The sequence below is a fragment of the Silene latifolia genome, chromosome 6 (genome assembly GCF_048544455.1).
Source record: "Silene latifolia isolate original U9 population chromosome 6, ASM4854445v1, whole genome shotgun sequence".
NCBI classification, from domain to species: domain Eukaryota; kingdom Viridiplantae; phylum Streptophyta; class Magnoliopsida; order Caryophyllales; family Caryophyllaceae; genus Silene; species Silene latifolia.
In genome coordinates, this window is record NC_133531.1 from 124,932,436 (window position 1) to 124,947,370 (window position 14,935).

At 35.0% G+C, this 14,935-nt stretch overlaps 1 protein-coding gene across 1 annotated transcript; it reads right to left on the reverse strand.

Moving 5' to 3' along the window:
- Positions 1-862: 862 nt before the first annotated feature.
- Positions 863-12,626, reverse strand: LOC141587219 (DNA mismatch repair protein MSH4-like). Its single transcript, XM_074408671.1, has 24 exons — positions 12,420-12,626; positions 11,335-11,538; positions 11,078-11,113; positions 10,883-10,995; positions 10,420-10,465; positions 9,706-9,752; positions 9,305-9,412; positions 8,447-8,522; positions 8,016-8,088; positions 7,757-7,899; positions 7,582-7,667; positions 6,988-7,127; positions 6,753-6,892; positions 6,625-6,675; positions 6,361-6,424; positions 4,747-4,890; positions 4,594-4,661; positions 4,450-4,508; positions 3,795-3,951; positions 2,996-3,048; positions 2,788-2,886; positions 1,832-1,946; positions 1,621-1,743; positions 863-1,254 (listed from the first exon to the last, which is right to left on the reverse strand). The coding sequence occupies exons 1-24, from the start codon at positions 12,483-12,485 to the stop codon at positions 1,090-1,092; spliced, it is 2,376 nt and encodes a 791-aa protein (XP_074264772.1). The 5' UTR covers positions 12,486-12,626; the 3' UTR covers positions 863-1,089.
- Between the last annotated feature and the right edge of the window lie 2,309 nt (positions 12,627-14,935).

Here is a 14,935-nt window from a genome sequence, read left to right on the forward strand (position 1 = left end):
TGGTTTCAATTCCAGTGAATTGGAGGATTAATCCATGCTTGTTCAGGTTTAGATGAGATACTTATTACTGTCTACTCTTTTCTCTTGTCGATCGCCTCTTTTCTGGGCGTGAGTGAGCATTTATTTAGATTCGTCATGCCCAGTGGTATTTAAAGTAACCTTCAACCAAGTAGCACAAAACTGTATAAAAAGCTAGACTAATCCAAGAACACAACGTAAACAGAAGCTCTGCAATTCTGCATAATACAACCAGGCACCCTCTGGAATTATTAAGACGGCAGAGTATGGTGTACGAGCTAGGTAGCACGGACACTCCTCCTAATCGGCCTTCCCGTGTCGGACACGACACTCATCGGGCACACGTCATAATGTGTCGGACACCTTTAAAGACGTGTCTAACTTTCATCTTTTTATTTGGGCACGTGTCCATGGTATTTTGAGCCGTGTCCATGATATTTGGACATACCTTTAAATGGAATCAAGTTGAATTTAAGGTAAATAGTGTTATATGGTTGAATTTGGTGGGGGAAATAAGTTGAATTGGGTGCAAATGATATTCTTTAGACGAGTAATGAGATTTCGAAATAGATTGATTATAAGTTGGATTTTGATTCTGGAAATGAAAATGAGTTATAATTAACCTCAAATTTTAACTTCACTCATTTAAATTTAATATCAGATACTTTTCAAAAATTAAATCACATATATAACTATAAAATATATACTCCGTATTTTATTAAATTTAAATAACGTGGTCCCGTGTCCTAAATTTCATGGGATGCCGTGTCACGTGTCCGTTTTGGTGCTACCTAGTGTACTAGTCGACAAATCCGAACAATTTTTTGCACACAAAATCCAGCTATTGAAGGTGGAAGTATTGGCATTATAAGAGCATGGTCTTTAAACACTAATCATCACATATTGTTGAAATTACTGATTTCAAATCAGGTGCGAGTATCTCAAATCATTGAGTTTACCATCGACTATGTAATGTAAGGTGTCTCATGCTCTCAACGACTCTACATATAATCACTCACTAGTCACTAGGTGCGACCGATTTACAAGAATTCACGGTCCTCACACAGATATCTACAGTTTACCACCCAGATAGGCCTCTTTGAGAGTCTGAAGTGCATCTCTGATGGAATCTTCGCCATGATTGGAGTACTTTAAACATATTAGCCTTTGAGCAACACGGTACACCATTTGAATTGGGTAGTATTGCAGTTGATCCACCTCCATCCTCTGACCTTCCTACATGTATTAATACCGACATGTTTTAGACCACCACATCGTTCCAACAGGCAACAGTATAATATTATCACTTTGGGGCGGAAGCATCCAAAGTGATAAATATTATTTAGACATCCAACAAAGAGGTCACTTTTAAGTTCCGGTAACAAGCATTGATGAATAATAGAGATAGAAAGACCTAATTAACATCTTACATAATTAGGAGGAGAGGTAAATGGAGGTTGAATTTCGATATGAAGTTAAATTGTTAATATTACAAAATATACCCAAGCTGTATCAGTACAGGACTTGATTTCCCGATGTCTGGGGTACGCGTACACTGCATAAATAAATAGCTATAATCACAGATCCAGTAAAATCCATTACCTTTTCTATGATTTTTGAAGTGATGATAGAGGCTGTCTCAATTACAGGACTTGGAAGTCCAGCAACACCAGCAAGCAGAAGGCCATAGTGAGGAATATGCCGAGGTCCATCTTTCAGCTGAAACTGGTAAAGACATGGAGTATAAGCCAGTTACTAAACAAGGAAGAAAAGAGCCTGGAAATTATTTCTTCTTAAAATTGCAGAGAGCTACCTTGAAATCCAAGCGATTGTTTCTTATGTCAACATGAAAATGTAGAATTTTCACGTTAGGATAAAGAGTTGCTAAATCTGACAGGTTTTCCATGTGGGTGGCGAAAATAGTGTACCTAAGGATAGATAGCAATGTACAAGTCAGTTTTCATATACATATTTGCTCTGGAAGAAAAGTACACAGAACATCTCATTTAATTAAAATGAATACATCAAGCACTTCTCCAGGTGCATAAGAGCATTTGAATAATGATTCATAGTCACAGGGGCGGACCCAGGATTTAATATATGGGGTAGCAAAAAAAAAAATTACTCTTTATATGCATGTAAGGAGATTCGAACCCGGGCCAACTGGTGAAAAACCAAAGCATTTACCACTAAACCAGAAGATGTTTATTGGTGATTTAATAGAATAATATCTACTTATCTACTGTTTAACAATGATTGGGGTAGCAAAAAACCGTCTTGTAAACCATTTTTTTTACGTTTGGGGTAGCGGACGCCACCCCTTGCTACTAGGTGGGTCCGCCCCTGCATAGTCATTAGCATTTGCCTTTCTTAAGAGTGAATCATGGAATCAAAATTAGGAGAGACAGTGGATAATAATGTTTGGATAGCAGTGTTAAAATGACATGAGTTTCTATAAACGAGGCTCTGTCCAAAAATTCCAAAGAATGCATGGAGTCCAAATCATTAGAGACTCAACGAGTACTTCGAATCTCTAAGACGCGAAGTCTGATATGAATTTCAATGTTACTACAGCTCTATCTTTTAAGGGGACTAGCTGGCGAGAGTAGTAGACAGATAGGAGGAGGTCGGTATCAATCATATAGAGTAAATAGGAGCATATCATAAAGCCCATTGGTGTTGCACAGACAAAGATTAGATAACCTTCAAGCTTCAGATGAAACGAATAACCGAATGGCTAACACAATTATATACTCAGTAGATGCTTACGCTTTCAGAGACAACAGATACTCGCAGCAGCTCCATGCAATAGCAAATCCATCTGAGGATGAAGTGGCCCTCCCAAGTTCATCCATGACAATCAAACTTCTGCAAATTCAAAAACATAATCATTATAAGTTGCCTTTTAGTCAAATTTGAAGCAACAACAAAATTGTTGAAAATGTTGGGCCTCAGGAATCAGAATGCATGTTTGTACCGTGGAGAGACATTCTGCATTATAAAAGCTGTCTCTCTCATCTCTGTCATGAACTGTAAAACCAAAAGATTCTAAGGGTGAATGCGTCGATAATAATTTGAAGTTTAAACCAAAGCATCTCTTGACATTGCTTCTGAAGTAGACTTCTTAGTTTTCACCCAATTTTAGCACAGGACAAATCGAGTAATCTCAAGTGCGTAATTTTATTTACACTCTAGTACAATATGCGGCCTTCCCATGAAGGCTTGACAAGCACATTCCAAAACATAGTTAATTATTACTGAACATTTCGGTAAAATGTTTGCCAAATTTGGCATCATTCACATATTGAAATTCTTACTAGGAACAAGAACAAGGGTAAACAAGAAGTACACTGTTTGTATCTTCATTTACTACTGCTGCTATACGGCTGTACCACTTTGGTAGTTAACAAGCCAACACAGGGAACAATTAATTTTAACTTAAGACAGCATATTTTGTTATGTTTACTTGTTAATTACTCACTGAAGTAGAATAAAACAATAATATTACCCCCTGTCCCTCAAGGGTTCCTGCAAATTGCGAGGTATGGGGGTCAAATGTCACAGTTTTACCCATTTATTTAACAAAGATATGCTGTTTCCAAATGATCCAAAATAAAAACTGTGCGAGAATTGCATTGAATGTTGCTACTGCACAGTAAAACGAAGCGCAGCAAGCTACCAAGTCAACACTGAAGTTACAAAGTATCAACACTAAAATCTGCTTCACTGGAGTTGCATTTTATCCAGAAGTGATCAGTGAGATTAAAAAGTCATACCGTGCTAGAATTTGATTCAAGATTATCCACAGCACCCATCCGTGTAAATATGCGATCAACAACTCTTATAGTAGAAAATTGAGCAGGTACATAGCAACCCATCTGAGCTAGGATGACAATAAGACACACTTGTTGTAGGTAAGTGCTCTTGCCACTCCTGAGAAAAAAACACGATTTCCACATCATGAATGTACTGCCTGTGGGAACATAGAGATTATATCTTCCACAGGGATACACAAGCCAACAGATAACTTTTACTGTACAACAAAATGCAAATCCTATTAGCCATATTAAGGGAAGAAAAACCTTCTGATTGTGTACTTGGCAAAAGACAAGTTAATCATTGAACAGTCATTTGAAACATCATTATTTATTACATTAGCTAGAATGTTTGATCTCACCCAAGTTGATGTGGGAATCCTCGATCCTAAACAAGTCGAAAACACTGTCTATGATTCTAAGAGTCTACAGGGGCTCCTATGAAGTATGAGCATCTAACCCTGATTTGAGTTACTGTCCAAATCACAAGGACAGGAAATAATGGTGCACTTATATGGCTAATAGGATTTGCATTTTCAGGCACCAGGTTGACTAAAAGGACCAAAAAACAAAAGAAAATACTTGCCAAGAGAAACATCAGGAAAGTGCTTCTTACATGTTCGGACCCATGACAATCACCATGTTAGAAGCTTCTGAAAGAAAAATACTGTTTGGCTGCATGGAAAAGGAAGAAGAATACTTGTTGGGTCTTTCTACACATGACCAAATGAATGATGAGACAATCAGAAGTACATCATACAACATAGTCGCTGTGAATGCTTTCTAGAAGAGGGTGCCTTCCTGCATCAATCGCCAGTGGGCCACTTTCTGACGAATGATAAGATGAAATAACTATTGCTGTCATATACAAAGATTTACAGAATAACAAACACTAAAAATAAAAGGCACCCACCAGTGAACTCTGGTCTAATATATCGATCAACTGGTTTGGTTGATATCATGTGAGCGAACGAGTTGACTATCATATCTAAAAGGCACAAGACCTCTGCAAGTATAGTGAGCACTGATACATCTTCCCTGATGGCATCATTGAGAGCTGCAATATATACACCACATCATAAGCTTGCATGCTGGAATATTTAACTTTATCAATTTAACTAAGGTAAATTATACTCCATATGACTGAAAAGACTGAAATACTCTGAGAAAAGCAATGTGGGTTGGTATGTGAGGAACTAGTTACTACAGCAAAGTGTTGGACTTAAAGCTATAAACTGCGTGAAACAACTTTAGCAACCCAGTTAAGTCTGCAAAATAATAGTGGTAGAGTTATGAGGTGGACTGGTCATTAGTCTACACAGCTACACACACAAGCAGAGATGTGAAAAAGACTTGTGCCATATAACAGTCCTGTATTCTTGCTTTGCATGCTGCGTGTATCTGAACCTGACCGTAAATCACATGAAATTACACATGAACAAAAATACAACTGCTGGTTGCTAGCGGTGGGATTTGGCAGGTCAAAACATGCTCACTTAGATCGACATAAAACACTGGTATAGTTACGGGGTCGGTTAACATGAATCATCATATGGTAAGTCAATGTGAGGAGGAAACCAAACAAACTAAAATTTTTTGTATGTAGTTAAAGAGACTAAACCAAGAAAGTGGGCAAAGTGAAACAAAGAAAAGAGGAGAGAAAAAAAAGGAAGGAGTAGAAAGGAAAAAAGTGAGAAAAGAAATGCAATAAAATTGAGAAACTCATGAAAGGAAGCTAAAGAAGATGCAAAAGGGAGAAAAAAGTATGAAGAGAAAAACGCAGGAAAATGTATGAAAAACATCAGGAATGCATACTAAGAATAAATTGAAGATGTAACAACAGTTTCTGAAATTGTCTGTAGTTGCTAGTAATACTGATTTGAAGAGCAAGAAAGGTGGTTAAGTATTTCTAGTGAAAATAAATATAAATATTGAAAGTACATTCATGATAGCTGAAAGTATTCCTCTCACACCTATCTACTGTCTCTTTAACTAATCCTACTGTGTGACAGTTTTATCAAATGTCACGTTCTCAATTGCTCTTCTCCACCAGAATATCTGACATTAATTCTCATACCTTGTCAGTGTGGCTTTCGCTACTGACATCTTTTCTTTACAAGTCAAGCTTCTAGAGGAAATCCTTGTACTTCTAATCCCAAGTACCTAGAATCACCTCATTTTTGGTTCCATCCGTTACAAGCACAAAAAAACAACCTTAAGAAACTGCATTTCTCCAGTTTGGCCAAGCATTTATACCACGAGTAATACCCTGTTATATAACTATTCATCTCAGATATTCCTCTCTATACCTTCACATAGAACTTGGCTTCCAAATTAGTGATAAAACTACCAACAAATGTTCAAATGACCTACAATTTCTCATATTCTATATTACTACGCACAAAGATAGGATTTGTTTTTTGCTTCTATGAAAAAAGCACAAGAGTAGCATACTCAGTTAGATTACATAAAAACAAGCAATAAAATATAACTTCAATAGATGTCACATCATTGGTTTTTATACAACCTTCCAAGCAAAGTTCTGTTCTGACACAACATTCTGCAGCTGCAGACTTGTTCCTCACATTCAGCTGCACAATTCAAGTAAAGGCAAGATGAAATATTTTCATGAAAATAATTTCAGTAAGTTAACAGGTGCAGATGGGAAAAGCTGTGTGACAGAAACTAATACACACTCAATGAGCATTACGAATAATTTGACTGCCAGGCTTCATGCTCAATTGCCCAAAGAACGGAACATTCACAAGAGATTGTATATGATATTACTCACCGATGCAAGTTCTAGAGTAGAGCAGTGCATGTTGTTTCCATGTTTCACAACCTGTTTGAAGAAAGTCAGAATGGACTGGACTTCCATGCACATATACAAACAAAGACTACGGAGCTTCTATGCACAACCTGAATGAACTTGCCAGGAAGCTTTTCTTGAATATCTTTTTGAGGAACACTAAAGTAAAACCCTTGTCGATTATTGAAAGGTATTTTCAAATTTGGTAGTTTATAATCTTCACGATACTTGTTAGCAAGCTTATGTATAGCTGCCATGCAGAACATACATTAATTTGTCAGAAATGAGAAAAAATTATTCAGATCTGCTAAATAAGCTATTCTACCTGAATAACGTGTCTAATACCTTCACTAGTATCACAAAATGTTCTCCTTGAAACATCAAGCAGCCCATCTATTCCAGCCTTGATAGCAAAGCATTGTTGTGTTCGAGCAATGAAAGGAACCCTTGAATGAGCTACATCCTCATCTATCACTTCACCTATTCTGAAACAGAGTGCTTCTGTTAGCATGAATATATCTAAACGTGAAGTACTTAAAGAAAAGTGTACTGGAAGCTTGACGAAAAATGAATCAGCATTTCTCTCTTTCTTAGGCTTCTTTGAAGGAGCTATAAAAGTCCAATAAAAGCTGAACATCAATGGCTGGAATTAATTCTACTAGGTTTGTGAGTTAAGCTACAAAACGTGAGAAGAAAAGTGAATCAAATATATATATTTTTTTTTGGTCAATCGAAGCGCGCACTTAGTCGCATTACAATGTATATGACAATGTATGAACATGGATGCTGTGGGGAACCCTCCCTTTCTGCGCTCATATTACTATTTCCCATGTTTTTCTGCTTAATAGGCCATGCAAATGAGTAACAACACTGATTTAAAAAATTTCTCTTGAAAGAATAAAGTAAATGTTTTATTAAGGAGACAGAAACTTGCACTACCTTTGTCTGATGAGGGCATACTTTTCATTCTCACATATGGACTTATGGATGTTTCCTAGAAGAAAACTTTTAGCTTCTTTTAACACCTTACAAAATGAATGAAAAAATGACAATCAGCAGTTCATCTATTTTTAATGGTACGGCATTCATAACACAATCTAGAAGCATAGTTTACCGTTGAAAGGAGGGGAAGAGCATCCAAAGCGGTTTTAAGAAGGATAATGCTTGAAATTATTATTTGGCTCTTTTTAGCACTGTCAGATGCCAAGACTTTGTTTGTGACCTTCGGCTTGAAGCAAAAGTGACATAGCACTCTATCTGAAAGAAGTGTATCAAAGCAAGTGTTTCTTTTAACACATTCTCCTTAAAATAAAATATGCACAGACAAAAGTTATGAAATTCTTTGTTTTATCTTCATGTATTTGCTCCCTTACCAGTTTCTTTTGGAAACTTTCTCAGAACCTGGGAGAGCCCAAAAAAGAGCTGCTCGTTGCTCATCAACTCATCCTAAATGTAAATTATGCAAAATGTTTACTTAACAATTACATCTGAGAAAATAAGTCCAATAAAGTAGAAGAAGGGAAACTGGCTAAAAGCCATGAGCATGATTATCATGAACTTCTTTCAAAGAAAAATAAGCCAATCAGCCTAAAATCGTACATGTGAGTGTTCATATAAAAGTTCAGCAAAAAGTAATGTGAAAGGATAAAATCAGCTCCATCTAATCATGTTCACGAATGAGAACATCCTAGAAGAAACAACAAGTCTACAACAATGGCACGGTGAAATATACAGGAAAATTTAAAGAAGAATAAGGTAGAACCGTTTTGAGGTCTATGATCAGAAAAGAAACATAACAACTAACCAGGCAATCCAGGCGAGCATTGATAGTCTCAATATCTTTCAAAGGCTGTAGAAGGTTGGCACGGAGCAATCTAGTCCTGTACAAGAAGTGAAGGGTCTTAATGAACTACCACATAAGAGCTAAAATGAGAAAAAATAAACCCCTAAAATTAAACCCAATGCACATCAGAAGATTGCAAGAAAATAAAGTCAACAAATCTGCTGAAGACAGTATAAGAAATAAGCCTGACATTACTTTGATTAGTTTCCTTTGCAGTACCAAGATCATGTCATAGTAACTTAAAATTCAACTAAAGTTTCTTTAAGCTGTACCCTTTACAAAATATTGTCTGTAAGGCAACAGTTCCAAACTACTACCCATGCAGCAATGCTAACTCTATGTTGCGGGAAAAAAATGAACTCTCATCCCAGCATTTTGAAGATAATATAAAAGCTATAAACAGTGTTATTAGTTATTACGCTGGCAGTTTGTAAGAGCAGAGACCCCTTAATTTCCCCAAAATAACCCTTCACTTTTTAACAAAGACTTGTAAGAGACGGTCTCTCATTAAGTTATTGAGAGACCACTTCTACCATACTCCTTTATGTGTTTTTCCTAACCCGTTTATTATTGATCGTGGTTCAAAGTGACTCTTTCATCTGGTACATATTTTCATGATGAGCGTATCCCTTTTTATCGTATACTGTTACTTTTTTACACATTGCTGTTGTGAAGCTCATCTTATGAAATATTGGACCACTTCACCAATTAAAAGTACCCTCTATAGAATTTGAGTTGCTAAGTCAGAAACAAAAGGAGAAAAAAATATTTTGCATTACTAGGAGAGTGTAAGATGGAGCAGGTAGAAAGAAAACATACCCCCCTGTAGTTCTTGTTGTCTTAAGCATATGGAAGAGACTCTTTTTCTTGTTGCTTGTACCCAAAAGATTCGAATGCAATGGCTCAATGAGTTCCAAATTTTGTACACTGTCACCAGCAGTTTTAAGTTACTGAAGCTTCCATAGTTTTTATCCAGAACAAAGAGTAGTGCTAGGAACAAATGTTCAGCACTCTCCAGCATCAATGCTGTGAGACAATTACAAATGATTTAAGAGATTTTGAGGGATTGAGTTACATCAATTATTTTTTCTATCATCTCAGGAAGTTGTCTATTACTAAAGGGATGTGAGCATATATTACGAAGTCCTACATGAGCAGTAAAATGTCACATTGAGAGTTATAGCGAATTTAGAAGGGTAAAAATGCACGTGCTTGCTTACCTAGTAGCATCAATATTCATGTGATCAAATGATCCATTAAAAGTAACCTGAAAAGTTAGAAAGTATTCAAAAACTTGGATGCAAAATGACAACAATCAAAAGGTGAATAATATTTCAGTGTACAATAATAGCAACAGTTAACTTATGTTGATTGACTGAACGCAACTTAATCGCCACTGCTGCTTTGTTGTTTTAAATACAGAGATATTGATAAACTTATAGAATGATATTGATAAATCAAGAATGAGATACTGATACAGTTTATTGTCGTATAATAACCCTAGTGCTATAAAGAGGCTATCCCTCAAAGAGGGTAAGAGGGGTTTGGATGTTGCAGCAATGCAGCCTCTCCCCTGCAGTAATGGAAGGGTTATTTCCAAGAGATCCATAAACGAAAACGAGATGATAATCCACCACTTCATGTAAACAAAAGCACAGCGCGTTTAGCGTTTCACGACCAATTAGTTCCCGAAGTTAAAGAATAATACATCTTTGCTGAAAGAGATGGACTGATTCAGTCATCATCACAATTATACCTGTCTCTCTTTACATTCTCTAGTTTTCAAGCACATGAAATTACTATCCCTAAATAAGAACTCTATTGGAAGGATGAATTAATTAACTTCCATACATATGGCCAGAAAAAAGCATAAAATCAGTATATAAGAGTGGTGCATTGAGAAAACGAAGATAGGGGAAGAAGACAAAAGATACCAATAAGGAATGATTTGTGATAATAACTCCTTTTTCTGCTTCTGTCCTGTATGTCATAAAGATAATAATTCATCAATAAATAAGGGAGGCCTTTTTATAGAAGTATAATTCATCATTCACCAATCTGTGCTGACCATATTAGTTACATTAATGACAGCCATTTGTGATAAATCACCTCAAAAAGAAAGTTCTAACATTTAGTTAGTACTATACTCTACCCGATCTTTTGTAGGAAGGTGACCATAACGTCTGCCTACATGATGCATTCATGTTGTATGCTTGAGTCTAATTTCCATGAATCATGAGCAATGACGAGTTAAAAGCAGCAAAAACTCATTTACTGATCACAAGTCTCGCAGAGAGTCAATTAAGAACCATATTTTAGCCTATCCTAAGCAAAAACCTACAATGAGAAGGCAATCGATCTTCCATGGAACGTATTTTATAAGGAAATCGAAAATACCATTTGATAGTAGCAGCTGCTGCAGCCAAACAGAGATAATATTGCTTGTAATAACTATCAAGGCCAAGGGCCGAGGGCTTCTTTGCTGCCAAATTCTTAATCAAGACAGCTCCCTGGGATGCAAAGGCATCATCAGCCAATTACCAGCAATCAAATCATTATCACATTTGAACTGAGGACGAGGCAAAGCCCAACCTTGGTATCGTCAAAGCAACCGCGGGCCATTATAACCTGAAAGAATGGGAATTTATTATTTTGAACAGCGAGTCTTACATGAGACGGTCTCACATACCCAAAGCCGTGCCCTCTTCAATAAATGGGTTAATGCCTTAATAAGTTGGTTTCACATGTAAGACCATATCATATAGTATCTGAGATGCAGAAATTGTAAACAACACAAACAGTGCTATGGGCACAGGCGCACAGCAGTTTGACAGTTGACACGCACGCACCTTCTTGCTCGCTGAGTAATATCTGTCCACCAGAACTGACACTCCAACCATACCATCTGGAGCCAACTTGCTAGGGGGAACAATGATCGACATTGGGTCATAGAAATGCAACAAAGTTTTTGTATTCTGGTACGAACTACTTGTTTCAATGTACTGAGAAAGGTGAAGTGAAGCAGATCTCAAGTCCAAAGCCGCAACTCCAACCTGTACAAGCACAAATAACCTCAATTTTACTCTTTAGTTTCTGCATATTTCTGGACTAGTTCTTCTAACATTCAACGAATATAAGGTTCTATATTCTCTATTCTGTATTTTGCCTTTCTACGGAACAATAGTTAGTTTCCAGTGTATCGCTAATCAAAGAGCTCTACCTTTTCTTCTCAATCTTTCTGTATCAGTGTACCACCCTCCTCCCACTTCTCATACCATAATCCTCAAAGAAAAATTCAACCTAAGCCGTGTTTACATAGATCAAAAGATCGCAACTAACAAAAATGAGTATATCAAAACCAGTTAACCATACGAGGAACCTTAAAAACAAGCCTCTCTAGAAAAACAGCATAATCAGCTGCAAACTTCGCGCCTGTAGAATCTAAACTCAGAAATCCGTAATTGAAGTATACTAAATTGGTTTAGATCACATGTTACTACCTATAGATATTCATCAACTTACTCCAATTAACTATCACGTAAAACACCTTCCGCATCGCCTGTTTCTAACAATTAGCGAAATTAAGCGAAAATGAAATGCATTTCACCGAAATGAATTTAGGTTTCGTGACTGATAAACAATTTGTTGACCTAATAAAAAAATCAATCACGATACATCGAAAAACAAAACAGTCGAATCATTTCCACAATTAAATACTTACATAATTAACAATTCTCAAGCAATTAAACAGTTCCAGTATAAATAAATTATCGAGAAAAATTTCAACATCAATTAAATTTCAACAAAATATGCATAATCATCGGAAAGCTAAATTAGAAGTTGATTAACAACATTAGGAGTAAAATTTAGGTTAATAGGTAACTAATTGCATGAAACTGGATTATGAATTTGAAGAAAAGATGGAAGGAAAGACCTCTTTAGCACGATTCTCGATGATTCCGATGACGAAGCTCGATTTATCTCCAGCATCTTCTTCCATTTTCCGGCAAATCACTCCTCTGCTCCACAAGTTTACAAATGCGCGCGAAAATGTATATGCTTTGTGTCGTGTATTTATTTGTAATTGTGTACCCGAGGTTACCCGTTACTGTTACTTTACTGTTGCTAGACCGAATCCGGTTGGAAATACGTTAGTTTCTAAGTCGTTTGTCGAGGACGTCCTAGTGCAGTGGTTGACATGATAGTACGACAAATGAATTGGCTGTGGAGGATCAAATCTATAAAATATAATTAAAAGGCTAATGTGACATGGCAAATTAATTGTGACGTGGCAAATGTGACATGGCAAATTAAATGTGACATGGCAAGTTAAATTGTGACGTGGCATGTGACATGGCAAATTCATGTGACATTATTATTATTCTTAAATTATATATGTTTATTAAATACTCCATATGACATTATTATTGTTATTATTATTATTATTATTATTATTAATTAAAAAATTAGAAAAGTGATGCTACAAATTCACCCATAACTCTATAAGTTTCATAATTTATCTATCTATCTATACAATATAATTAAAAAGACAACTTGAGTGTAATTTTTACGACATATGACATTGCAAACAAACATAAAAAACTTCAATAAGTAGGTTATTTTTTCAATTCCACAATCAAAACTTACTCTCATAATTAATGGTAAAATAAATTTAGAAAATTGAATGAAAAACCTTTTAAAATTCCACAATTTACTTTTTTGAACCATCATGGAATAATTAATTTTTACAATTTACAATATAATTAAAAAGACAACTTAAATGCCATCTATAAATATAATTAAAAGGATAGTTGAGGCAAAATAAAAGCCTCATATTAATTTTGATGTCACAAAATAATTTTCTTCTTCTAGTATAATAACTCTTTCCTATCTATACAATAATTAAACATCACCTCATTAAGCTCCCGTATTAACTTTGCAATTCACCATGAAGATTATATAAAACAACTCATAATCTACAACCTTTTGAATGCCAGAACCATCACCCCATTCAACTCTCATATTAATTTACAATAATTTTTATTATCATAAAGATTATACTCCGTATAAAGCAATTCACTATCCACAACCCTTTGAATGTGAATGTTTTTTTTCCTATTTAATATTGATGTCAAAAAATTCAAATGTACATCATTCAACTTCTAAATTAGCATTATTTAACCTCTCCTATTTAAGATTGTTTCTTTGTTTCTTATAAATAGTCATGTGAGGGGTAAAAATTTGAGTAGTTTATTTGACTTCCTTGAATTTTGTATGATCAATTACTAATTTGTGTTCTTTTTTGTTTTTCTTATATTGTGTAGGCGGTAATGAAGGCGTTTTGGTAAAGTCATAGGCTTAGCTAACTCAGGTAAATTTCATTTTTACGCAATCAGTAGATTCAATCTTCGATTTCTTTGAAAGTTTTTTCAATTTCTACGTAATCAAATTCTAAACATTATGGAAGTTAATTTTCACGGGTGATATTTTAGAATAAATGTAAGCTTATTACGCCCATCGTCAACAGAATTGTATGTATCAATAATCTTTCTTATCATTATATCAACATCAAGGTAAGTGTATGTATTAAGGTAAGGTAAGTGTAATAGGATGTTAAATTAATAATTAATATATTTATTTTTAAAATCCATTGGTTATAAAGTGCTCATCACATTTTTAATCTTCATATATGTGTTGTTTTGTCTTCATTTAGGGGCTACCAAGATTTGTGGGGTTGTGCTATTTAAAGGTAAATATACTTATATCTTTATGACTCAATACCCTTTTTCTTTCATTATTAAAGGAAAAACTTAAACTAATAACGATAAGGTTAATATTACATAAATCAAATTCCACCATTTTGTTTGTTATTAATTACTCGGTGGATTTTTTATTGTAGGGATGTTTCATTAGAGAAATCAAAACTATATGGAAAAGAAAAATACTAGAATTACTTAAATAAGTACTCCCTTCATTTTACTCAATACTATATTGTAAACTAACTACAAGATTGACAACATGAATGTGAATGGCTAATTATTTTTAAGTTCATAAAAAAATTAGTTCTTCAAAAACTTCAAATGTATGTTTTATTTTGGTATGTGTTGTTTTTTACGCATCATCAATTTTCCTTTGAAAAATCACTAATAAAATGAAATTGGAGTTGCGAGGATCTCAATCTTATTAACAAGAAGTTGGACAAAAAAATCTTATTGACATGGATAATGGCTAAATGTACATTGTTATCTAATATTTATGTGTACATGTCACATTATCAAATGTACATGTCTTATAATACATAATAAGATTACAATGAGATTTGTAGTAGACAACTATTTATTTGTCATTTAGGATTTTTGGCAAATTGATAGAGATGAAATATTAAGACTAGCATAATTTGAGTATGCCAAAAAAAAAGTATGAAAAGTCTATACAATGTATATAATGTTA

Coding starts and splice junctions, on each gene's coding strand:
- LOC141587219 (XM_074408671.1), bottom strand. CDS start 12,485: ATGGAAGAAGATGCTGGAGATAAATCGAGCTTCGTCATCGGAATCATC. Junction 10,466..10,882: donor GCAGCTGCTACTATCAAATG/GTATTTTCGATT, acceptor TATGACATACAG/GACAGAAGCAGAAAAAGGAG. Junction 4,662..4,746: donor TATTAGACCAGAGTTCACTG/GTGGGTGCCTTT, acceptor ATCATTCGTCAG/AAAGTGGCCCACTGGCGATT.